At 45.1% G+C, this 23,735-nt stretch overlaps 1 protein-coding gene across 2 annotated transcripts; it reads left to right on the top strand.

The window, feature by feature from the left end:
* The first annotated feature begins 4,274 nt into the window (after nucleotides 1–4,274).
* On the top strand, nucleotides 4,275–15,987 carry GATAD1 (GATA zinc finger domain containing 1). 2 transcript variants are annotated; one of them, XM_035020546.1, is made up of 5 exons: nucleotides 4,275–4,712; nucleotides 5,500–5,625; nucleotides 7,455–7,514; nucleotides 12,508–12,691; nucleotides 14,605–15,987. In XM_035020546.1, the coding sequence occupies exons 1-5, from the start codon at nucleotides 4,461–4,463 to the stop codon at nucleotides 14,793–14,795; spliced, it is 813 nt and encodes a 270-aa protein (XP_034876437.1). In that variant the 5' UTR covers nucleotides 4,275–4,460; the 3' UTR covers nucleotides 14,796–15,987. The 2 variants fall into 2 exon arrangements, with proteins under 2 accessions (XP_034876437.1, XP_034876438.1); XM_035020547.1 differs by lacking the exon at nucleotides 5,500–5,625 and having other exon boundaries at nucleotides 4,277–4,712.
* The last annotated feature ends 7,748 nt before the right edge of the window (nucleotides 15,988–23,735 follow it).

The raw sequence follows: 23,735 nt of genomic DNA on the forward strand, positions 1-23,735 counted from the left end.
GTCCTGAACGGAGAGTGTTGCTGAGAACAGGCTGACTGACCTATTAACCCACTCACTACACTGCTCATCAGTGCGTGCCTACTGTGTGCGGGGCATGGAAGAAACCCAAAGAGGAAGAAAGCAAGCTTCCCGTTCTCAGCACGCTCACTGTCCCGTGGAGGCGACGTGGGTGCCAAGGTACACCGTGAGGTCGAGGAGGGAAGAGTCAGAGCGAGGAAGGAGTCGAGTGAGAGCAGAGTCGGAGAATGGAGTTGTGTCTTGAGCTGATTCTGGAGGGGACAGGGTGGGGTTTGAAGGGCTGGGAGGGAGCACATTCCAGGCAAAGGGAACACCCTGAGCACAGGGCTCGGGGCTGGGAGCCGTGGGACACCCGCACAACAGAGTAATCGCGTCAGGTTCTAACACGGAAGGTATGTCCACAGAGGGAGATGGACATGATGAAGCCCCTCCTGAGGATGAAAAAGGGGACGGTCGGCAAGCTCATCTGCCTGGGCTCCCCTCTCCTGCACCTGCCCGCTCTTTCATGGGTCTCACTCATCCTCTGTCCCGACCACAATCTCTCTCCCTAGTTTGAAGTCAGTAGACAATTTGAGTTAATTAACGTTTTCCCAAAGTTGCATGTCAGGAGGGTATAATCAGTGACTTGACTATGATCAAAAAAATGCTTCCTGGGCGCCTGGGTGGCTCAGTCGGTTGAGCGACTGCCTTCGGCTCAGGTCATGATCCTGGAGTCCCTGGATCGAGTCCCGCATCGGGCTCCCTGCTCGGCGGGGAGTCTGCTTCTCCCTCTGACCCTCCTCCCTCTCATGTGCTCTCTCTCTCTCATTCTCTCTCTGTCAAATAATAAATAAAATCTTTAAAAAAAAAAATGCTTCCTCCTCCTCTCTAACTGGCCTCAGAATCAACCTCAATCAGGCACTTACCGAATGTAGACGTTGTTTACAACCTCACCCGCACTAACTCACCGACTCCTCACCTCGACCCTGTGAGGTGCGTGCTCTTGTCATCCTGGTCGGCCCGGTCAGTAAGCGGGGACACGGGCTCTGCCCGGGAGCTGCACAGGACAAGGGCGTGAGTGCTCAAGGAGTCCCACGCTGCCCATATCCACCAGGACACAAAATGGGATGAATAGTACCCTCTTTGAAACCAGACTGTGATATGTTCTATGCATCTGCTCTCCCCCCCCCTTTTTTTTAATTTTAAGAGTTTTGATTAATGAACCATGCAGCACCTAAATCATGCAAATTAGCCTGCATGGCGGCACTGATAATCTCCTGGGGAATTCAGCTCTTTCCCTTGGTGTTAATTTGAAGACCCTAGGGGGTATTTATTCCTGTCTTCACAGCACACACTTGCTCTCTCTATCACCCACCCACCCACACACACACAGTGAGCAGAATTTTCTCAATTTTCTCAGGTATCCCCACAGGCACAGATCGTCTCTGTCTCTGTGTGCAGTTGAACCCTTCCTCTGCGTCCAGGCTGGTCTCTCTCTCTGTCTTTGTTTCAGTCTGAGATCTCTCCCTGGCACCTGGGCACCAGGGAGCCCAGCCCGGCCAGTTGTGACTCATGCTCTTCCTGAGGCCCCAGCAAGGGAGCAGGGGATTGGGTCACTGACTTCATTGAGTTGCCTTCCTGAGTTCTGTCCTCGCATCCATTTCCCTCACCTCCTGACTTGCCCCTCCACCCCTGGCGCCATCACCTTCTCTGCCTAGCAGCCCTGTCTGTCCCCATGGCACACCACTCTGTTACACCCTAGTGTGGTCTGCACAGGACTTGCGGCTTTGCTTAGAGAAGACCCACTTACTGACTTAAAACTATGAACCAAGTTTAAGAACAGATCAAATCTTCACACAGCCCTGAGGTGGGCAATACCGTCCTCATTTTACAGACAATGACCCGAGCTACATGTGGAGGCCCGGCTGCCAGTCCTTGAATGAGACCCGAGCCACCATACACTGCTCTCTCCAGCTGGGAGAGGATTTCTAAGGCTGAAAACCTGCCGGTGTTTCCCTTTTCCCATTTGTGATATTTTCTTTCTTCCTTTTTTTTAAATAAAAGGAACACATGATGTGAAAAAAATTCAAACAATACAAAATGAAAAGTGAAAGTCTTCCTCACCGATTCTGTTACCATCAATTGACAACAGTTTTCTGTCTAAAGGACTAAAACAAGTATTCCATCACACACATACAGCTTTTATATTTCCATAAAGTGATCGTATTTTATACATTGTTCTGTAAATTGCTTTCTTTCCTTTATCTTTTCATTTCTGCATGCAGAAGAGCCTCAAATAGTTTCCTGTGTCACTCGGGATGTAATCCAAAGTCTTTACTTTGGCCAACATAATCTTGACGAAAAACTTGACAAAGATATTACAAGAAAGGAAAATTATAAGCCCATCTTACTCATGAACACATGCAAAAATCTGAAAAATATTAGTAAACCAAATCCAGCAATATGGGAAAAGGATAGTAAATCACAGCCAAGTTGGGTTCATTCCAGGAGTTGCAATGTTAATTTAACATTCAGAAGTATATCCACATAATGAACACATTAACAGATAAGTATTATGATCATCTCATAGAGAAAACCATTTGATAAAATTGTACACATTTGTGATGAAAACAGAAATCGAAGGGAAATTTCTTAACCTGACAAAGGGAATCTACGAAATCTACGGTGTCAGAAGTCAGGTATAGTGGTAAGGGGCAAGCAGGGGCTTTTGTGGTAGTAATGTTCTATTTCTTGATTTGGTGGTTGGAGTTACTTTGTGATAAAAGGGGTAAAAGTGGCCCTCTTCCTGATGATCTCAGAAGGGTGAAGGGTGTGACCACAAGCTGCAGGAGCTGACAAAAACAGGAGATGGAGATGGGGGCCGAGGAGGAATGGAGGAAACAGGGTGTTGGGTGTTCATACATGTGGATGTTGACCCACCCCAGGACAGTGTCCTATGATGGAGACGAAGCTGGTGAGCCACGGGTCAAGGTTCTCAGTGAATGAGAGGGAGTAATTTGTGGATGAAGTGCAAAGAGAAGTATACACTGGGATATGGAGACATGCATTAGGGGGCATGAAATTTACCACCTAGATGCCCTTCACAGAGTGCATGGTTCTAAAATGAGACAACAGTCCTTATCTATTTTCCTCAACCACTTTTACGGTTGGTCTTAATCCCCATACAGGTCCTGGAAAGTAGTTAATATTTTGTTCTACTATTGGGGAAACGTAGACTCAGAACAAGAATGCCTGAGCCGCAGCGCAGGCACCAGGGCTCTTTGAGGGCCTTCGAATGTGGTGTCAGAGCAGAGGTTGTGTCGGCCAGAGGTCCAAATCACGGTCCCTCTGTTAATCATCAGTTAACAGTAAAACAGGGATAGTAACTCCTTTCAGGGTTGTCATAAGCACTATATGAGATTTTGTGACATCGTAGGCGTTCAATACAAGTTTTCTTTCTTTCCCTGGGCCATGCCACCAGCATATGCATTGAGATGTCTCCAGGTGTATCAAGTCTAGAAAACCCAGGATCCTGAAAACAGGTACCTACCACTACACTATGAAGTGAGGCTGAAAAGCAGAGACCCTTTTCCCTGGTGAGGCCCGTTCTAATTAGCGACATTAATAAGAGGGGAACTGGCTTGTCGTAATGCTCTTGTCTGGGCCAAACCAGTTGTTTGCCTTTCCACTCTCATGCTCACTGGCGTGCTGATCAGAGGCTACAGGACCTGCGATAACATCATCATCCAACGGCTTAGGAACGTGTGATTGACATTGTAGGCTTTAAAATGTGCTTCTACTCCTAATGCATAAATGTCCATGGATACAACCCATATAAATAAAAGTATTTGGGGTTCTAAATTATAATTTTTAGGACTGTAAAGGCGTCCTCGGCCAGAGTGTCAGATGAGCAAATAAAAATACAGCACACCTAGTTAAATCCGAATTTCAGATAAACAACGAACACCGCATGGGATACACGCGTATCAAAATATTATTCGTTGCTTGTCTGAAATTCAAATTTAATGTGGTGTTCTGCATTCTACCTGCCAATCCCAGGCCTAAAGCCAAAAAGTTCGCCAACATCTTTCGCCAGAAGGCGATCGAGGTCCGAACTACAGCCCGCTTCCAGAGTCCCGGGTGGGCACTTCCGGTCGCGGGGGGGCACTTCCAGCGCGGCGCAGGCCCCACCCACCGCCGGAAGCCCTCCAGGCCAGGCCCCGCCCCCGAGCCCGCCTCCCGGCGCTGTGGGCTGCCCGAGGCTGGTACCGGTCGCAGAGCGGGTGGAACCGCCTTCCTGCCTCCAGGGGGCAGCGGCCTCCCTCGGGTCCCTGCGCGGACAGCTCGGCGCCCGCGCCGCTCTTCCTGTCGCTGGGAGTGGCGGGCCGACCAGCGGGCGGCCCGGGCCGGCGGTCGCCATTCCCGTGTCGCTGCGCCCGCGGGGGCCGCCCGAGCCCGCCACGATGCCACTGGGCCTGAAGCCCACCTGCAGCGTCTGCAAGACCACCTCGTCCTCCATGTGGAAGAAGGGCCCGCAGGGCGAGATCCTCTGCCACCACTGCACGGGCCGGGGCGGCGCGGGCGGCGGGGGCGCCGGCTCCGGGGCGGCTGGCGGGACGGGGGGCAGCAGCGGCGGTGGCGGCTTCGGCGCGGCGACCTTCGCCAGCACCTCGGCCGCCCCTCCGCAGAGCAACGGGGGCGGGGGCGGCAAGCAGGTGAGCTCTTCCGGCGCCTCCCGCCCGCGAGGCCGACCGGGCGTGGGGCGGGCGGAGGCCGGCGGGGCCGGGGAGGGGGCGCGCGCGTGGGCCTTCCCGGATCGCGGGGGCCGTGCCAGAGAGGGCCGCCCGCTCCCGCCCCACGATGAGATCTTCACGGACTTGGCCCATTCTAAGCACCTTTGCTATTGGAGAAATTGAAAATGTAAAGAAGCAAGACAATTTAAAGCCCTTCAGAAATCGCCCTCACTGTAGTAACGTTTGCGGTAGTAACCAGACATCTCAATACACACACGTAAACGGGGTCGTGCTACTGGACCTACTTTCCCTGTTAAAGGTTATTTTATTATTATGTCATGTTATTAAGTAAGATTGTGTCATTGTTTTAAATGGCAGCATAAGTATTCCATTGTAGGGAAGTGCCACACCCAGCCCGCTCCCCGGGGTCGGAGAGTTGAGTTGTTAAGGGATGTTCCCCACGACAAACAGGAAACGAGTAGTTCTTGCCTTGGCCGAGACTTACTCGTGCACGTCCCCCAGTGCCCTATTGTACGTACTTCACACCTTTTTGGAGGCTCTGGAGATGCTTGTCTAGGGCCCTCCCTGTTTTAATTAGCCCAGTTCCTGTGATTACCCAGGGTAAAAAGCCACATTCTTACTTAATTTTTTAAAAGTCAGCTTAAAGTGCATACTCTGAAGTCCTTGTAAGATGGTTGTATCGGGACAGCAATCTTTCTACAATTTTATTTCTTTATCTTTTTTTGTTCTTTAATTGTTTATGTAACAGAGTAAGCAGGAAATTCACAGGCGGTCTGCTCGGCTCAGAAACACTAAATACAAATCTGCTCCAGCTGCTGAAAAGAAAGTTTCCACTAAAGGAAAAGGGAGAAGACATATTTTTAAATTAAAAAATGTAAGATGATTGTGGACAGTGTCTTTTACAGTAATGGCATCGTGTGTGTATGTAGTGTGTCCTGTCAGTGCCTTCATTTCTCATCTGAACTTTGCTCTTCCGAGCCTTTCTGCAGTATTCTGGGGAGTGGTCCGCACTTCTTAAAAGGAAGTGAGCTCTGTTGCAGGAGGCTTACTGTTTATAGTTAATAATATCCTTTTTCTCTTCTTTTAGCTTTTAATTTTTTCCACTGGGAAATATAAAATATGAGTGTAAAAGAAACGTAAACCTTGAATGCATTTGATTGGGCCCTCCATGCAAGGAGGAGGTGGGATTATGGTTCTTGATATGGTCAGATATATTAGGGGGAAAATTTTTTTTTTATTCTTTAAAGATCTAAGTAAATAATACTGGAACTCATTCATTTCCATATTTGTTTGTTATTACAGCCCCAGAAAAAGTATCTTACTGATTTATGGTGATCAGTTTGATGAATGTGAATCAAAAATTTTGCTAAGCCTTTCTTCTGCTGTAAGAAACTAGATGGTTGAAAGACTTATGCTGGGGGTAGTTGAAAGAACCTTTTGTTGCAGTAAATTCTCAGTATTTTTGTAAACACAAGGCGAAAATGGTCATCCACAATGGACAGTGCGTTGTAGACTACTTTTTTAAACCTCGGTATGGTGTTCTTTCCTTTTAGAACAGGAATGCTTCCCTTACCAGTGAAGGCATTTCTGAAATTGGGCGTATTCATTTCTGAAACACAGAGTGGCCCTGTAGTAAATTCTTGTGCCGCTTGCAGATCCTTACTCAGAATACTTGACTAATTGATTTAAGACTTTTATAATTTAGTTTTCTTAAAATGAGGCACCTGTTGACAAAGCACGTTAAGTAAATGTGCATGTGATTATAGTTTTATCACTTACACACACGTTTTCCTCTTCTGTGTGGTAGAATATGCTCTGCAATTATTTCAGTATCTATTTCTCTAGCAACCCCTCTCTTCAAGGATGGTACCAAGACACACTTGGGGAGGCCTGGTTTTTGTGTTGTGGCATAGAAGCGTGTTCTACGGCTTAAGAAGGGGATGCAGTAATGGCTGGGTGGTGGCAAATGACTAAGCACTCCAAGGAAGTTTCTGTAACCTTAGTTCAGCCTTGCTAGAAAATTACTTCTGATGACAAGTATCTCAGCTAGTTCCATAGTTAAGTTGCGATGGAAAATGTCTTCAAGGAGACACTTTTTCACATTGTGTTCACCTACACATTTTTTTTTTTTAAAGATTTTATTTATTTATTTGACAGAGAAAGACACAGCGAGAGAGGGAACACAAGCAGGAGGAGTGGGAGAGGGAGAAGCAGGCCTCCCGCTGAGCAGGGAGCCCGATGTGGGGCTCGATCCCAGGACCCTGGGATCATGACCTGAGCCGAAGGCAGACACTTAACGTCTGAGCCACCCAGGAGCCCCACCTACACATTTTTTTTATTACTTCCCTTTTTTGTTGTGCCCAGGCCTTCAGAGCCAGGATATTGTTTATAACCAGAATGTTAATATGTAATAAAGCTTCGAGAGCGGTTGAGGTAGATCTCAGCAGCTTGTGCTTTAGTTCTCAGCAATTTTTAAGCTGATGGTAGCAGAAATAGCCACAGAAATATTCAGACTGTGCTTTGCCACAACATTCAGAAAATCATTTATCTTTTTATTGCACTTCTGGTCAACCAGCAACAGATTTAGTATTTCTTAAGTTACAGAACTCTTGTAGATGACTGGGAAAATGCCTGTCTACGCTACACACACATACACACTAGGAATGTGCTAATATTTTTACTTTTGTTTTTTTCTCCCCCTAGCCCATCAAAGCTCCTGAGTCCGTTTCCACTATAATCACTGCAGAATCAATCTTCTACAAGGTAAGCATCTGTAGGGTTACTGAGGGAAGGTTTGGGCCTGTCATAAGATACGCTGCTAAATGTTGGGTTAGTCCAAAGGCCTCTGCCCCTCTATATAATGTGTGATTGCTTTTTGTTCTTCTCTAAGCTAGTTTTTCCCGTAGGTGGCTGGTATAAAACATTTCATCCACAGCTGAGGTAGGAGGGGTAGTTGCTTATTGAAACATGGTATTTTGGGGGCGCCTGTGTGGCTCATTCGTTAAGCGTCTGCCTTCGGCTCAGGTCATGATCCCAGGGTCCTGGGATTGAGCCCCACCTCGGGCTCCCTGCTCTGCGGGGAACCTGCTTCTCCCTCTCCTGCTCCCCCTGCTTGTGTTCTCTCTCTCACTGTGTCTCTCTCTGTCAAATAAATAAATAAAATCTTAAAAAAAAAAAAAAAGAAACATGGTATTTTTAAGTATTTGAAGTATCTTAAAATGCTAAGGTATAGTGTGGCGTCCTGAAAGGGTGAGCCACTCTAGTCACTCTGCCGGTCACTGTGGGAGGAGCACAGAGTGGGGACTTGGATGAGTAGAGGGAGTATAGACCTGATACCTAGTGGGTAGAGGAGGCACAGAGATTCTAAAATGCCTTTAAGCAGAAGTGAGAGGAATAAGGGCAGTGGTGGGGATTAACATCTACTAGAAGTAGATGGTGAGAGAGTGTCCAAAATGTTTTGATAAAAGAGTGAGGAAGTCAGTTTTCCTAGGGCCAAAGCCCACAGACACCTGCTTCTCCGGTGGGAGACATGACATACCGTTATTTTTGAACCAGAAGCCTTAGGAAAGCAGTTGCAACACAGACACAGACACAGCCTCCAGAGCCTGGCAGGCCTGGCACAGGCAGCAGCCGTTACCTGCTGTTGATGTCTTGGAGGCTGAACTATCTTTTGGGGGGCAATGGCACGAGTTAGTGCTTCATACCTGACCCAAGTGGACCAAACCCTGAAAAACTCAAGTATGATACTCTGTGTGTACCTTTTTTGTCGTTGTTAGCCCAGAATCTGTGTAGTCTTAAACAGCCTCTACACAGGCAAACACCGTTCCTGTATTTCCAGCATTTCACGCATTGTTAATAATAAATAAAGTAGCTAAATTTAGTATGCGCTTGCTGTGCATCAGGCCCTGAGGTGAGCACGTCACAGGCTTTACTTCACTCAGTCCACTCCATGAAGTGCTGCTGTTATCCCCGTTTTATGGATGAGGACAGTGAAGCACAGCGAACTGCATGATCTCGTCAGAGATCCTATAGCCAACAAGTCATGGAGCGAGGCAGTGTGATGGCGGAGCTCAGCTCCTGGCCCCACCAGCAAATGACTGTGTGACTGGGCCGAGACCAAGCTCTCTGGTGTTTCCTCATCTAGAAAATAGGGATTGTAAATAGCAGCCACCTCAGTGGTTCAAGCGAGTTCATGTCTGTTAAGCACTCAGCAGAGTAAGCACTCAATAGTAGAAATTGGCATCATCGTGTTTTCAGATGTGTGTATCACTCTCACAGCGGAACTCGCAGTTTACAGATTAAGTCCAGAAGCAACTGGCTGGGAGGCACCTGGTTGGCTCAGTCAGTAGGGCATGCACCTCTTGACATCGGCGTTGTGAGTTCAAGCCCATGTTGGGCATAGAGATTGCTTAAATAAATAAACTTAAAAAAAAAAAAACAACTGGTTTGGCTAAGGATTTAGTGTACTAACGATTTCCAGGCATGTCTCAACCCAAAGGCGAAAGGCCTTTGAACAGGTGTGGGACCTCTTATTACAAGTTATTACATTTTTTTTTTAAGATTTTATTTATTGGGGCGCCTGGGTGGCTCAGCCGTTAAGCATCTGCCTTTGGCTCAGGTCATGGTCCCGGGGTCCTGGGATCGAGCCCCGCATGGGGCTCCCTGCTCAGTGGGAAGCCTGCTTCTCCCTCTCCCACTCCCCCTGCTTGTGTTCTCTCTCGCTGTGTCTCTTTCTGTCAAATAGATAAAATCTTTAAAAAAGAAAGATTTTCTTTCTTTTTTTTTTTTTTTAAAGATTATATTTGACAGAGAGAGCACAAGCAGAGGGACAGAGAGGGAGAAGCAGGCTCCCCGCTGAGCAAGGAGCCCGATGTGGGACTCGATCCCAGGACCCTGGGATCATGACCTGGGCCAAAGGCAGCCGCTTAACAGACTGAGCCACCCAGGCGTCCCAGATTTTATTTCTTTATTTGAGAGAGAGAGAGCGTGTGCGTGCACATGCACACAGTGGGGAGCCCAATGCAGGGCTCTGTCCCAAGACCCCAAGATCACTACCTGAGCCAAAGTCAGACGCTTAACTGCTTAACAGACTGAGCCACCCAGTCACCCCACAAATACCGTATTTCTTATTGCTGTCTGCCACCCCTGTTTGTTAGACAATAAGGACAAAGTGCAACAAAATATTCAGGTATGCTGCCGATACCCAGGATTGCAGAGGCTGCCCCTGCACGCAGCACCGGAGCGGGAGGACTTAAGAGGTCATTGCCATCTGCTGAACTAGAGCCCAGATCAGGCATGTGAGAGGGAGCTGAGTGGGAGCCACTGGGTCTGATGGCCAGGAGTGTGGGCACCCAAGACCCCAAAGGGTTGAATGGCCTCCCTGTGGCAGAAGAGCCCCATGAACAGCTCTGCTTACTCCTAATCCGGTGTTCTTCAGTATATTGAGTTGACCCTTCTTTCTTTTCTGCCAGCAGCCCTGAAACCTCCCTGCAAATGAAGGAACTCCTTAGATTAAGTGCCTTAGTCATGGTTAGCGCTTTCTGTATATACATGCACAACACAACACGTGCTAATAATCACTTAAACACGTGCCAGGTACTGCTCGCCGTTGGAATCAGGGGGAGGGGCAGAGGGAGAGAGAATCTCAAGTGGACTCGCCACTGAGTGCAGAGCCCGACGTGGGGCTCGATCTCACAACCATGATCACGATCATGATCTGAGCGGAAAGAAGAGTCCAGCGCTCAACCAGCTGAGCCACCCAGGTGCCCCTGGAATCTTTCAGTAAGACATTGTCTTTGCCTTGCGGTTCTATCTTCACACTATTGTATATTTTGAGTTAATATTCATTTAGCATATATTTGAGTGTCTATGATAAGCAAAGCCCTGTTCTTTGTACAAAAAAATGAATTAATCATTTATAATTTGGGAATAATGATTCTGCATGTAGACAAAGCAGACCATAAGTGCAAAGTATTTATATGACAAATAACTTAGAACGTTGAGTAGTGGCTCTGAGGACCAGCTGATGATGGATATGAACTAGCCAGTGGCAGATTGTGGCCCGCATTGACTCTGCCCGTCCGTAGTGATCCAGATGCTACCGTAGCCCTTAGACACACGGATGAAGGGTCCACCAGGAAAAGCTCCTTTCATAGCCCACTCACTGGAAGTATTTCTTCAGAATTATTTTTATGGTTGAGGGCACCCCCCAGCACTTTACCTGCTGCCAAGGCCCTGTTCTGAGGGAAGCAGTGATAAATTGCACTTGGTTCCTGCAAGTCAAGGACACCTTCACCGGCTAAGAACCACACCCACCTAAGGGAGTGCTGAGTACCATAAAGATTTGGATCAGACATTATGGATGCTCAAGGGAGAAATTATTTCCTTTTGAAGACCTAGGGAAGGAGACATGCAACAGATGGCAGAGGCAGGGTCCTAGGGAGGGCTCGACATGGACGTGACAGATGAGTTAGTTGGCGGCGAAGTGGAGCAGGAATAAGACCGGAAGCCATGAATGCTGGAAACGCAGGTAATTGTCTTGTGGGAGGATAGCAGAGTGAATGGCACGGGACCCATCCCGGAGACTGGTTATGATCAGAAGAGTTTCTCATTTCTTTGGGTTGGAATGTGTGGTGTCCATTTTCTTTATGGATGGCCGAGGAGGGAGGAGTGTAGAGCGTATTCTCATCAGGTAAGCACTGCTTTTCAATACAGGACAGAGATGGACCCCAGAGCTGGTGAAGGAGCGTCAGCTGCATTCTCTGCCTTAAGTAGCCTTCAGCAAAGTCACTTCCCCTTTCTACAGCTCATTGGCTGTAGGGATAACATTGTTCTAATACGAAATCAAAGTGTCTTTATAAACAAATGTTTTCTCCAGATGCACATTTTTGGGGGTGTGTATAATTTTTATTCAAGAGTGAACAACTTCAGAATTGGCATCAGGGGCACCTGGGTGGCTCAGTCCGTCGAGCATTCCACTCTTGATCTCGGCTCAGGTCATGATTTCGGGGTCGTGAGATTAAGCCCCACTCAAGATTCTGTCTCCCAAAAAAACAAAAAGGGGTGCCTGGGTGGTGCAGTTGGTTAGGCATCCAACTTGATTTCAGCTCAAGTCCTGTTCTCAGGGTCATGAGATTGAGCCCCAAATGGCTCTGTGCTCAGCATGGAGTCTGCTTAAGACTCTCTCCCCCTCTCCTTCTGCCCCTCCCAGTCCACACGAGAGCACACATGCTATCTTTCTCTCTCTAAAATAAATAAATCTCATATAAATAAAATAAATAATATAAATAAATAAATCTGCGCCTGGGTGGCTCAGCCGTTAAGTGTCCGCCTTCGCTCAGGTCATCATCCCAGGGTCCTAGGATCGAGCCCCGCATCGGGCTCCCTGCTCATCGGGGAGGCCTGCTTCTCCCTCTCCCACTCCCCCTGCTTGTGTTCCCTCTTTTGCTGTCTCTCTCTCTCTGTCAAATAAATAAAATCTTTAAAAATAAATAAAATAAAAACAAATCTTTAAAAAAGATTCTCTCTCTCCCTCTCTCTTTGTCCTTCCACCCCCACTCGAGCTCTCTCTCTCCAAAAAAAAACAGAAGAATTGGCATCAACCATATAAACACTGATGGTCCAATGGGACCATCTTAAAGGTGTTTTACTGGCCACTTTGCAAACTTTATTTCGTGTTAGGGAGGTTTCAGTTCATAGCTGGGGTGCTTTTTTCTGTTTTTATTTCAAATATGGGATTGTCTTCTATTTCCCCAAGGGAGTATATTACCAAATTGGAGATGTTGTTTCTGTGATTGATGAACAAGATGGAAAGCCCTACTACGCTCAGATCAGGGGCTTCATCCAGGACCAGTATTGTGAGAAAAGCGCCGCCCTGACGTGGCTCATTCCCACCCTCTCGAGCCCCAGGGACCAGTTTGATCCTGCATCCTACATCATCGGTGAGTTTGACAAGGGGTACAGGTTCTTGAACTCAGGTAATTCTCCGTTATTACATAAAAGAAGGTGTTAGTCTGCTCGGGCTGCCGTAACCACATACCACGGGCTGAGTGGCATAAACACAAAACCTATTTCTCATAGTTCTGGAGGCGGGAAGTTGAAGATCAAGGTGCTGTCAGGGTCACTTTCTGATGAGAGCACTCTTCCTGGCTTGTAGGCGGCCACCTTCTCGCTGCATCCTCACGTGGCCTTTTCCTCTGTGTGTGCACATTCCTAGCATCTCTTCCTCTCCCTAGAAGAACATCAGTCCTGTCAAATTGGGGCTCCAGCCTATGACCTCATTTAACTGGAATTACCTCCCTAAAGGCCCCATCTCTAAATACCATCACACTGGGGCTTAGGGCCTCAACATACAGAGTGGGGGGAATATAATTCAGTCCATAACAAAGAGACATAAGCATTATTAAATATTAAAAAGTAAAGAGCTTTATAGAAAATAGGAAAGACATTTTATACAGTTGGGGTTTGAGTGCTTTCAGTTATTTTGAGTTAGGGCAGTATTTACCTACTAAAAAGTGATGTGGATAAGATTTTTCTGAGGGACCCAGGGTTAAACTACATTAATAAAGAATTTATTGGGGCACCTGGGTGGCTCAGTCGTTAAGCGTCTGCCTTCGGCTCAGGTCATGATCCCAGGGTCCTGGGATCGAGCCCCACATCGGGCTCCCTGCTCGGCGGAAAGCCTGTTTCTCCCTCTCCCACTCCCCCTGCTTGTGTTCCCTCTCTCGCTGTCTCTCTCTCTGTCAAATAAATAAATAAATAAAATCTTAAAAAAAAGAATTTATTGATCAGACATTAGGCTTATTTAGGCATATTTACTTATAAAAATCTAGTTAAAACTGATTTCAAAAGGAACTGTCCCCGTTATTCCTAGAATCTTACAAATCTTCATTATGTGTCCCTCTACATGTCACACACCTCATCCTAGACCTTTTATAACATATCGTCATGTACAGTTGAAATGGCAGCCACTGTGCTCTCACTCATTTCAAGGCTACAGAAGTGGTATAAATGTTTCTTGATGTAGACTCACAGGAAGAAGTTGCTGAGTCATACAATTTTAAAAGTGTCCAGAGTTTGGAAGTCACCCCATATTTTCAACCTTTCTGCAATGAGCATGCGTTACTTTTGCATACAAAAGTTTTGTTTTGTTTTGTTTTTCCAGAGGGAACTCGGGCAAATAACATACTGCTGCTATTCTCACCTATGTGTGAAGTTTGATATATGAGCAGTTTTAGTCTTCTGCTTGTAGGTACATAGAAGAGTGGATTTTTATCTACGTGACCTATAGGACAGGATTCTCGGCAGAGGCGGTGATGTGAAGAATCACTTCTGAGGCTCCTCTCCCACCCCCTCCTCCTAATCCCCGGACACTGGAGCGGGGAGCACAACATAGGGGTTCAGAGCACACACTCTGGAGCCAGACGATCTGGGTTCGTAGCCCAGCACCTGAGACTAGCCGTGTGGCTCTGGACAAGTTCCTTAATTTCTCTTGTCTCGTTTTCCTCACACAAAAACCAGGAAGAATAATAGTGGCTTCCTGAGAGCACAGTTTCGAGGATTCAAAGTATCGGTGTATATACAGTACTTAGAGCAGTGTGGGCATATAATAAGCACTGTATAGTACTAATATTATTTTTAGAATCCTTTCTATATTGAATCACTGTTTGGGGGAGTTAAACAGCTAAAGTAGAAGAAAATGATGGAGAGGGACTTCAGAATAATACAGCTATCGAGGACTAATGGCAGGGCACCACCAGAGTGGTTTCTCCTAGCATCTAGGCATTTTAATCTTTTATGAAAATGATATATATGTTCAAAAATGTGTTTGATCTTTCCGTCAACTGCCTTTTAGGACCAGAGGAGGATCTTCCAAGGAAAATGGAATACTTGGAATTTGTGTGTCACGCACCTTCTGAATATTTCAAGTCACGTTCTTCGCCGTTTCCCACAGTTCCGACCAGACCAGAGAAGGGCTACATATGGACTCATGTTGGACCTACTCCTGCAATCACTATTAAGGAAACAGTTGCCAACCATTTGTAGTTTAGAAAGTGAAACTTATTTCCAGTCATCTTGTAGTCATACTCCTCTAAGACATGCCGCGTGTTTCTTTCATGAAATTCTTAGATGGGAAGGTGACTAGAAATTTTTCCCTAACTACCCAGTAATCATTAGCTTGTTTATTACTAGTCACTTGGAAATTTAAAAGGGATAGCAAGGAATTAAATATATTCTATATATGTATCTTCCCAGGCAAAGGCTTCAATTCCCAAGGAGACCAGTAGGAACAGGTAGTATCTATTTTTTTCTCCATGATTTGTTTCTAGAAACTCATTACAATCAATGGATTGTATTTTTCTGCTAGAACAAAACATTAATTAAGGTTTGGATTTCTGACCACGGACTTAATCAAATAAAATGTAGCTATGACCAACTGTGTCTATCACAAAGTTACACAAGGTTTATTTCTTCATCTAGAAAATGCTAGATAGACTGTTTAACCTTAAGGAAAGTGGTGGATGATTCTATTAGCCTGAGCTTTTTCAAACTTCATTCTGTAGCAAACAGATTCAGAATTATTTTGTTGATCGTCATTGTTTTCATCTCCCTTCTCAGTCAAGGTGAGGCTCCCAATCAAACCATAAAATTTTACAGTGCAGACAGCTTCATGAAGAGCACACAGGAATCACATCATGTTCAGGCATCCCCCTTGGCAGTTTCTTGACTACCATTAAAACAACCACTGGGCAGTCATAAAAATGACTTATAGTTCATATGCGTTAATATCTAAAAAACAGTTATACTTAAACAATCTGCTGTAGACTCATACTAACAGGCCTAAAATAAAGTCTTAGACACCCTGAATTGTCAGAATTCAGGTGTAGGTTCTACTCAAGTGCAGGTCAGCTAAGGGAGGGAACAACAACGTGGAAATGGGAAGACGTGGGGATTGCACACACGCACCTCTTCTTCTACCCTGACAACCCGCGTTTTTCAACCCCAGGAAAATTTGTCAAATCTAATTTAATCATAATGATTTTGAGTTGTAGCAGTTTTAACTGTTAACATTTTTCTGCACAGCTATGGTTTGTATGTTAGAAGGACGCAACTGTAGATAGCTCGGTGTTCAGAGTTCTCTCCACAAATGTTACTGTAAAGTTGATTGTAAATACCATTGTAAATAGCTAAGTGCCAATATTCAAACTTTGGATTAAAATGTGTTTTTTACATTGTATTTACTTTGGGTTTATTTCATTTAAACAATTAAATGTGGGACTTTCTACCTAAAAATGGTATAAACAGAAAACACCAGGGTTCTCATAATTTGGAGCAATAGATTGATCAATATATAATTGGTTTTAGGAAAATTTCAAAGAGTGGTCAATTGCTAAAAGAAATAACGTATGATACTTATTTAAAATGAGGATACACTGGGGCGCCTGGGTGGCTCAGTCGTTAAGCGTCTGCCTTCGGCTCAGGTCATGGTCCCAGGGTCCTGGGATCGAGCCCCGCATCGGGTTCCCTGCTCCGCGGGAAGCCTGCTTCTCCCTCTTCTACTCCCCCTGCTTGTGTTCCCCTCTCTTGCTGTGTCTCTCTCTGTCAAATAAATAAAATCTTAAAAAAAAAGAGAAAATAGTATATATACTTACCATGTGTTTATACATTGGTACATGTATAATATTTTTTTAAATAAAGATTAAATTTTCACTTTCTTCCTCAACAAATACCAATGGCTCCCACCGCCTACCAGGTAAATTCATTCCTTTTCTCCTATTATTGAGGGCCTACCCTGATACGGCCCCAGTCTATATTCCCAGCCTTGTCTCTTCCTTCTACCCACCACTGAAATGTTTCCCCACGACACCCTCCTCATTTTCCTGGCCAAATCCTTGTTCATATTGTTCCCTTGAACTCCACCCCAAAGGCCTTTCTTAAGGCCCTTGAATTCTCTTTCTCCATGAGACCCTTCCAGATGTCCATGGATCCTTGAAATCAATCAATAGCCTCTTCTATTGTTGCATTTAAGTTGCTGCTTCCATCACCCCTACCCCACCCCTGTGCTTCCGGGAGGACAGACATTGTTTGGTTTTGTTTTTAAGATTTTATTTATTCGTCACCATAAGCAGGGGGAGAAGCAGGCTCCCCGTTGAGCAAGGAGCCCAGTGCAGGACTCGATCCCAGGACTCTAGGATCATGACCTGAGCCGAAAGCAGATGTTTAACCCTGGCATCCCAGAGATGGTGTGTTTTATTTACTCATTTTTATAATTCCCACAGCACCTAACTTGGGTCCTCACTTACGGGAGGTGCTTAGTGCAGAGTCCAAGTTAGATGCGTTCACTAAAATAAATGCCTGTTGATATTTTAGTTACTATTTAGTTAACTAGTAGTTAATACTAGTTCATACTAACTTTGGCTTAAATTTCAAATTCTCTTGCAGTCAAGTAGAATTTCAGATTGTTATTAGATTAATATTTTTAAGATTATTCTGACAGGAAGTTTTTAGGATGAGCTTTTTTTTTTTTTTTAAAGATTTTATTTATTTATTTGACAGAGAGAGATAGTGAGAGCAGGAACACAAGCAGGGGGAGTGGGAGAGTGAGAAGCAGGCTTTCTGCCGAGCGGGGAGCCCGATGCGGGGCTCGATCCCAGGACCCTGGGATCATGACCTGAGCCGAAGGCAGACGCTTAACGACTGAGCCACCCAGGCGCCCCAGGATGAGCTTTAAATAGTTGCTGTACACAAATAAATCTTGACATGAGTATCTGGAAAATTTATTCCTAACCATTCAGGTTCTTGGCCGATGCAGGTTTGAGTTTGTCCTTCCTCTGCTTCACCTCAAGCCCATCTTCCGTTCCAGTCCGCCTGCCCTGCTGGCCCCAGTGCCAGACACAGAAGCAAGAGCCTTGCACAGACTGTTCGACAAGCTCCCACAGCTGTGTAAGGTAAAATCTCTAACATGGATCCTTTACTCTGGCTTATCCTTAGTGGTTCTGCTTTTCTGATCAAATCCTGACACAGTTACTGAGACTCTGAAGGATAAAGCCAGGAACCACTGTTTTTCATCATAAGCTATTTAGAATTACTTGGCTTTTTTTTTTTCTTTACTATTCGTACTACTTTGATAAATGTTTTAAATTTAAAGGTAATGAGGAAGGGGCGCCTGGGTGGCTCCGTGGGTTAAGCGTCTGCCTTCGGCTCAGGTCGTGATCCCAGGGTCCTGGGATCGAGCCCGCATCAGGCTCACTGCTCGGCGGGGAGCCTGCTTCTCCCTCTCCCTCCGCCTGCCGCTCTGCCTACTTGTGCTCTCTATCTCTCTGTCAAATAAATAAATAAAATCTTTAAATAAATAAAGGTAATGAGGAGGTCACCAAGGGAAAGCTGGACAAACTGAATTACAAGATTTTTATTTTTTAATTTAATATAATGTTTTATTTTTTAAGATTTATTTATTTATTTGAGAGAGTGAGCATGAGCAGGGGAATGGCTGAGGGAGAGGGTGAGGGAAAGAATCTCAAGCAGACTCTCTGCTGAACATGGAGCCTGACTCGGGGGTGATCCCAAAACCCTAAGATCACGACCTGAGCTGAAACCAAGAGTTGGGACACTCAACCCACTGAGCCACTCAGGCACCCCTATTTTTAAAAAAATTTTTTAAAGTAAGCTCTCTGCCCAATGTGGGGCTTGAACTCATGACTCTGAGATCAAGAGTCACATGCTCCAGGGGCCCCATTCCATAATGGGTTTTTTCATTTTTTTTTCTTAAGGAATTCGGTTATCCTCCTTGTCTTTCCTTTTTCTTTCTTTCTTTTTAATCAATAGGCATCTTTAACGTTTTTTTGTTTTGTTTTTTTAAGTAAGCTCTATGCCCAACGTGGGGCTTAAACTCAAAACCCTGAGATCAAGAGTCGCGTGCCGTGTAGACTGAGCCAGCCAGGCGTTCCATAAAATTTTAAATTTCTATCTGTCAGAAAAATGTGTATACAAAATAAAAACCAAACCAAAACAAAGGAGGAGAAATATTCATTCGTGTGGCTGTTGGCAGGAGGCTTCAGTTTTCCACAATGCTGGCCTCTCCATAGCTTTGGTCACAACATAGCTTCCACCAGAGTGAACGATCCATGATAGAGAAAGAGGGGGAGAACATCCATACCCAAGACAGAAGCCACCATCCTTTTATAACCTAATCTGGAAGGGACAGGCCATCACTTCTGCCATATGCTGTTGGTCACATAGACCAACCCTGGTACAGTGTGGGAGGGGACCACATCAAGGTGTGAATTCCAGGGGCAGGGACCATTAGGGGCCAGGGCCCTACGGACCGCTAGGAATCATGTTAAGGAGATATGAAATGTAGACAAAAATGTGTGTAAGAAGAGGTTGTTTCTGGTATTGTTTAAAATAGTAAAAAGTAAGAAACAACCTGAAGATCCAAGTTCTGATGTGTTTGTAATGGAATTTTATGCAATGAAAAATGCTTATAAAAACACTCACTGTAGGGTACCTGGGTGGCTCAGTTGGTTAAGCGACTGCCTTCGGCTCAGGTCATGATCCTGGAGTCCCTGGATCGAGTCCCGCATTGGGCTCCCTGCTCGGCAGGGAGTCTGCTTCTCCCTCTGACCCTCCCCCCTCTCATGTGCTCTCTCTCTCTCAAATAAATAAATAAAATCTTAAAAAAAAAAAAAAAAAACCCGCTCACTGTAGGGGTGCCGAGTGGTTCAGTCGGCTGGGCGTCTGCTTTAAGCTCAGGTCATGATCCCCAGGGTCCTGGAATCAAGCCCTGAGTTGGGCTCCCTGCTCAGCCAGGAGTCTGCTTCTCCCTCTCCCTCTACTGCTCCCCCCCTGCTCGTGCTCTCTCTCTCTCTCTCTCTCTCAAATGAATAAATTTAAAAAAAAAAACTTTTAAAAAATGCTCAGTGTAAAAAATATAGAACTAAATGAACAATGGTTCTGATTCTGTAAAACACCTACATGCATATAAACATATAAAGAAGGGTGGAAATAAAATGTCAACAATTGACATATTTAGAATTCATAGTGAACTTTGTATTCTTATCTATACTTTCATTTTTTTGTATTTTGTAGTTTGTATTACTTACATCTGCTACTTATATAATCAGGAAAATACGCTATTTTAGAATGGATAATAAGGCCAAAAGATGGTATTACAAGCTGAATGTTTGTGTGCCCCCAATATGTATATGTTGAAGCCCTAACCCCCATTGTGATTGCATTAGAAGGTTTGGGCTTTGGGAATTAAGAGTTGGATGAGATCATGAGGGTGGAGCCCCCATGATGGGATTAGTGTCTTTATAAGAAGAAGAAGAAGGGGCGCCTGGGTGGCTCAGTCGGTTGGGTGTCTGCCTTCAGCTCTCGTCAGGATCTTAGGGCCCCGGGATTGAGCCCCGCATTGGGCTCCCTGCTCAGCGGGGAGTCTGCTTCTCCCTCTCCCTCTCCCTTGTGCTCTCTCTTTCTCTCAAATAAATAATTAAAAAAAAAAAAGGAAGAAAGACAAGAGCCTTTCTTTCTCTCTCTCTCTCTCTTTCCACGTTGATTCTGCCAGCACCTTGATCTAGGACTTCCTAGGCTCCAGAACTGTAAGAAATGTTTAAGCCACCCAGTGTATAGTATTTTGTTATTCTATCCTGAAATAAGACACATGAAAACAACCCAAGTGTCCATTAGCAGATGAATGGATACTCAAAATGTGGTATATTCATGCATCCAGTGGAATATTATTCAGCCATAAAAGGGCATGAAATTCTTTTTTTTTTTTTTTTTAAGATTTTATTTATTTATTTGAGAGAGAATGAGAGACAGAGAGCATGAGAGGGGGTAGGGTCAGAGGGAGAAGCAGGCTCCCCGCCGAACGGGGAGCCCGATGCGGGACTCGATCCCGGGACTCCAGGATCATGACCTGAGCCGAAGGCAGTCGTTTAACCAACTGAGCCACCCAGGGGCCCCAAAAGGGCATGAAATTCTGATACTCGCTATGACAAGCATGAACCTTGAAAACATTATGGTAAGTGAAATAAGCCAAACACAGAAGGACAAACATTGTATACTACCACTTGAGTGATATACTTGGAATAGGCAAATTCATAGGGACAAGAAAGGGCTGGGGGAAAGGGGAATGTTATAGGTAGAGAGTTTCTGTTTGGGATGATGAAAAAGCTCTAGAAATGGATAGTGATGGTTGCACAACATTGTGAATATACTTAATATTATTGATTTGTACATTTTTAAATGGCTAAAGTTAAATTTTACATAATATCGATTTTACCACAATAAAAAATAGGTATGTAGGTGATAAAGTCAGTAGAATTTAATAACTAGTCAGAAGTAAAGAAGGAGGGAGAAAGATGAATTAAGGAAGGCCTGAGTGTTATTTTGTGATAGATAACAAAGAACAGCAGTAGCTTTCCAGGTAGAAGTAACTGACGAGTTGTATCTTGTTTTGTAATAGGAGGGCTGTGAGGCATTTCCTGGATTTCAGTATCTATTAGGTAACTGGAAATCCGGATGTGAGAGTTCAGAGAGAGGCAGTACAGTAACAGAACTCTCAACCCAGCCACTTCTGTTGGGGAGGCAGCCGTGTTGTTCTTGGTCCCTGGCCTCCAGGCCAGCATCAATTCTATGAGGTCACGTCTCACTCAGGCCCACCACAGCCAAGACTCCCTTTCTCAGTTCTGATCCTCCAGCACAAATATCCCAGGTATAGAAATAGTGCTTCCCTGTCCTTGTGTCCTGGATTATAAATCTAGGAAAGGCCTCAGGAATCCAGAACTAACAGCAAACCCCTGTGACTGCTGCATGCTTCAGGTGGCAGGGCATTTGGTAAAAAGGGGGCAGGCCACGGAAAGACAGCCGGAGAAATGGCTGCAGCAAGGCAGCCTCTTTCTTAGCAAGCTAGAGAACCCTGCAGCAGGGCCATGGCACAGGGGTTAGCCATGGAACCATCCCAATATTTCGATGCCCTGAGCATCAGAATAACACAATGGATGAGCACCCAAAGAGCTCACGTCCAGTTTTATAAGCTGAAACTTGCTAGATAAATAGGACTTAATTTTGCTAACAAATCTAGCTTTTTCAACAAGTGCAAATTCTCATAGGTGTTAGTAGCTCATGATCCATAGAAGGAAAACAGTTTTTCAGAGATTCGCGGATTTAGAGACCATCTAAACTAACTCTCTTACTTTACAGAGACGGAAACCAAGGCCTGAAGAAGTTAAGTAAATGTCATGGAAATGTCACTGCAGAACTTCCATAGGTAGGATCCAAAAGAGATTGGGAAAGTGCTATTGTTAGAGATACTATTAGCAAAAACACAAAGGGAAGTTCCTGGGATCAGGGATTGCAAGCTGTGAGCAGAAAGGAGGAGGGGGACAGAGGAAAGCAGGGAAAGAGTGTGTCTGTTTTGCAGAACAAGCAGCTCCCACTGAGGAGACAGTCCACCAGAGACCTCTTGCCTGAGCCAGCTTGAGCCATATGGGAGCTGAGGACCTGTGCAGAAGCCCCCCCTGAGTTGCCCTACAGTTACCTTTAGCTCATTATACTACTAAGATCTCCTTGTTCACATACAATGTATGCACTAGCATGTTGACATGGTAAGTGCCTAAGTAGCCAAATATGTGTAAGTTCCTTAATGCCTGAAGCTCCCTGTCCCTGGTTCCCTAGCACACTGAATAAAAGCCTCCTGAACTAACCCCACGGGAGACAGTGCTTTGGGAGCTACCTTCTCTTCTTACTTGTGACAAATAATGAAAACTCTACTTTGAACACTTTCTAGGGTTGTGCACCCCAAGCAGTGATCCCCCTGAGTTCAGTTACAGTACTAGGTTCCAAAGAATCTAGAACAACTTAAACATTTAAATTTTGTTTCTGAAATACCTCTGCATATGGCTGAACTTACATGGTTTCTCTCCCTTTCTTCCTTCCTCCCTCTCCCCCATCCCCACCGCTGCCATCTGTCTGTTAAAGAAGTGGGAACCGCTAACCAATATTTCTTTCTTTCTTTTTTTTTTTTTAAAGATTTTATCTTTCTTTGAGACAGAGAGAGAGAGAGAGCACAAGCAGAGGGAGCGGCAGGCAGAGGGAGAAGCAGGCTCCTCACTGACCAGGGAGCCCGATGCAGGACTTGATCCCAGGACCCTGGGATTATGACCCGAGCCGAAGGCAGACTCTCAACTGACTGAGCCACCTAGGCGTCCCCACTAACCAATATTTCTTACTCAACATGACAGACTGGCAGGAGCTAATTACTGAGCCACAAGCAGAAAGCTTGCAATCATAACGTGAACTTCTTGTAACATCATCATTATTTTGAATTACTCTAACTTCCATTTTTCCACCTGCTTAGCAGAAGCCGGGTAAAAGGGAGAGGTTTACAACAAAAGCACCTTCAATACTTAAAGCACCTTAAATACTTCTCCCTGTAGCTAGGGAAGATGTGAGTAAAAAGACAATAACTTTAAAATAAAGGGTTTAGGTGCTGTTGGGGAAATGTAATTTAAAAAGAAAACAGGTCATTTGCAATGAGATGTGGATGGAACTAGAGGGTATTACGCTAAGCAAAATAAGTCAGAGAAAGACAAATATATGATTTCACTCATATGTGGAATTTAAGAAACAAAGCAGATGAACACAGGGGAAGGGAAGGAGAAATAAAATAAGATGAAATCAGAGAGGTAAATAAACCATAAGAGACTCTTAACTATAGGGAGAAAACTGAGGGTTGCTGGAGGGGAGGGGAGTAGGGGATGGGGTAACTGGGTGATGGGCACATGATGTAATAGGCATTGGGTGTTATATGCAACTGTTATATTCAACTGATGAACTAAATTCTACCCCAAAACTAATAACATACTATATATTAATTAATTGATTTTAAATTTTAAAAAAGTGGAAAAGAAAAAAAACGGGTGCCTGGCTGGCTCAGTCAGAGGAGTGTGCAACTCTTGATCTCAGGGTCATGAGTTTGAG

Source organism: Mirounga leonina, unplaced genomic scaffold, assembly GCF_011800145.1.
Source record: "Mirounga leonina isolate KUSES-001 unplaced genomic scaffold, KU_Mleo_1.0 Mir_174, whole genome shotgun sequence".
In the NCBI taxonomy this organism is placed as follows: Eukaryota; Metazoa; Chordata; class Mammalia; order Carnivora; family Phocidae; genus Mirounga; species Mirounga leonina.

Excerpts from the sequence above, each read along its gene's own strand:
- GATAD1 (XM_035020546.1), top strand. The coding sequence starts at position 4,461 with ATGCCACTGGGCCTGAAGCCCACCTGCAGCGTCTGCAAGACCACCTCG. Across the intron at positions 4,713-5,499 it reads GGGGCGGGGGCGGCAAGCAG|AGTAAGCAGGAAATTCACAG; the intron begins GTGAGCTCTTCC and ends TTTATGTAACAG. Across the intron at positions 7,515-12,507 it reads CAGAATCAATCTTCTACAAG|GGAGTATATTACCAAATTGG; the intron begins GTAAGCATCTGT and ends TATTTCCCCAAG.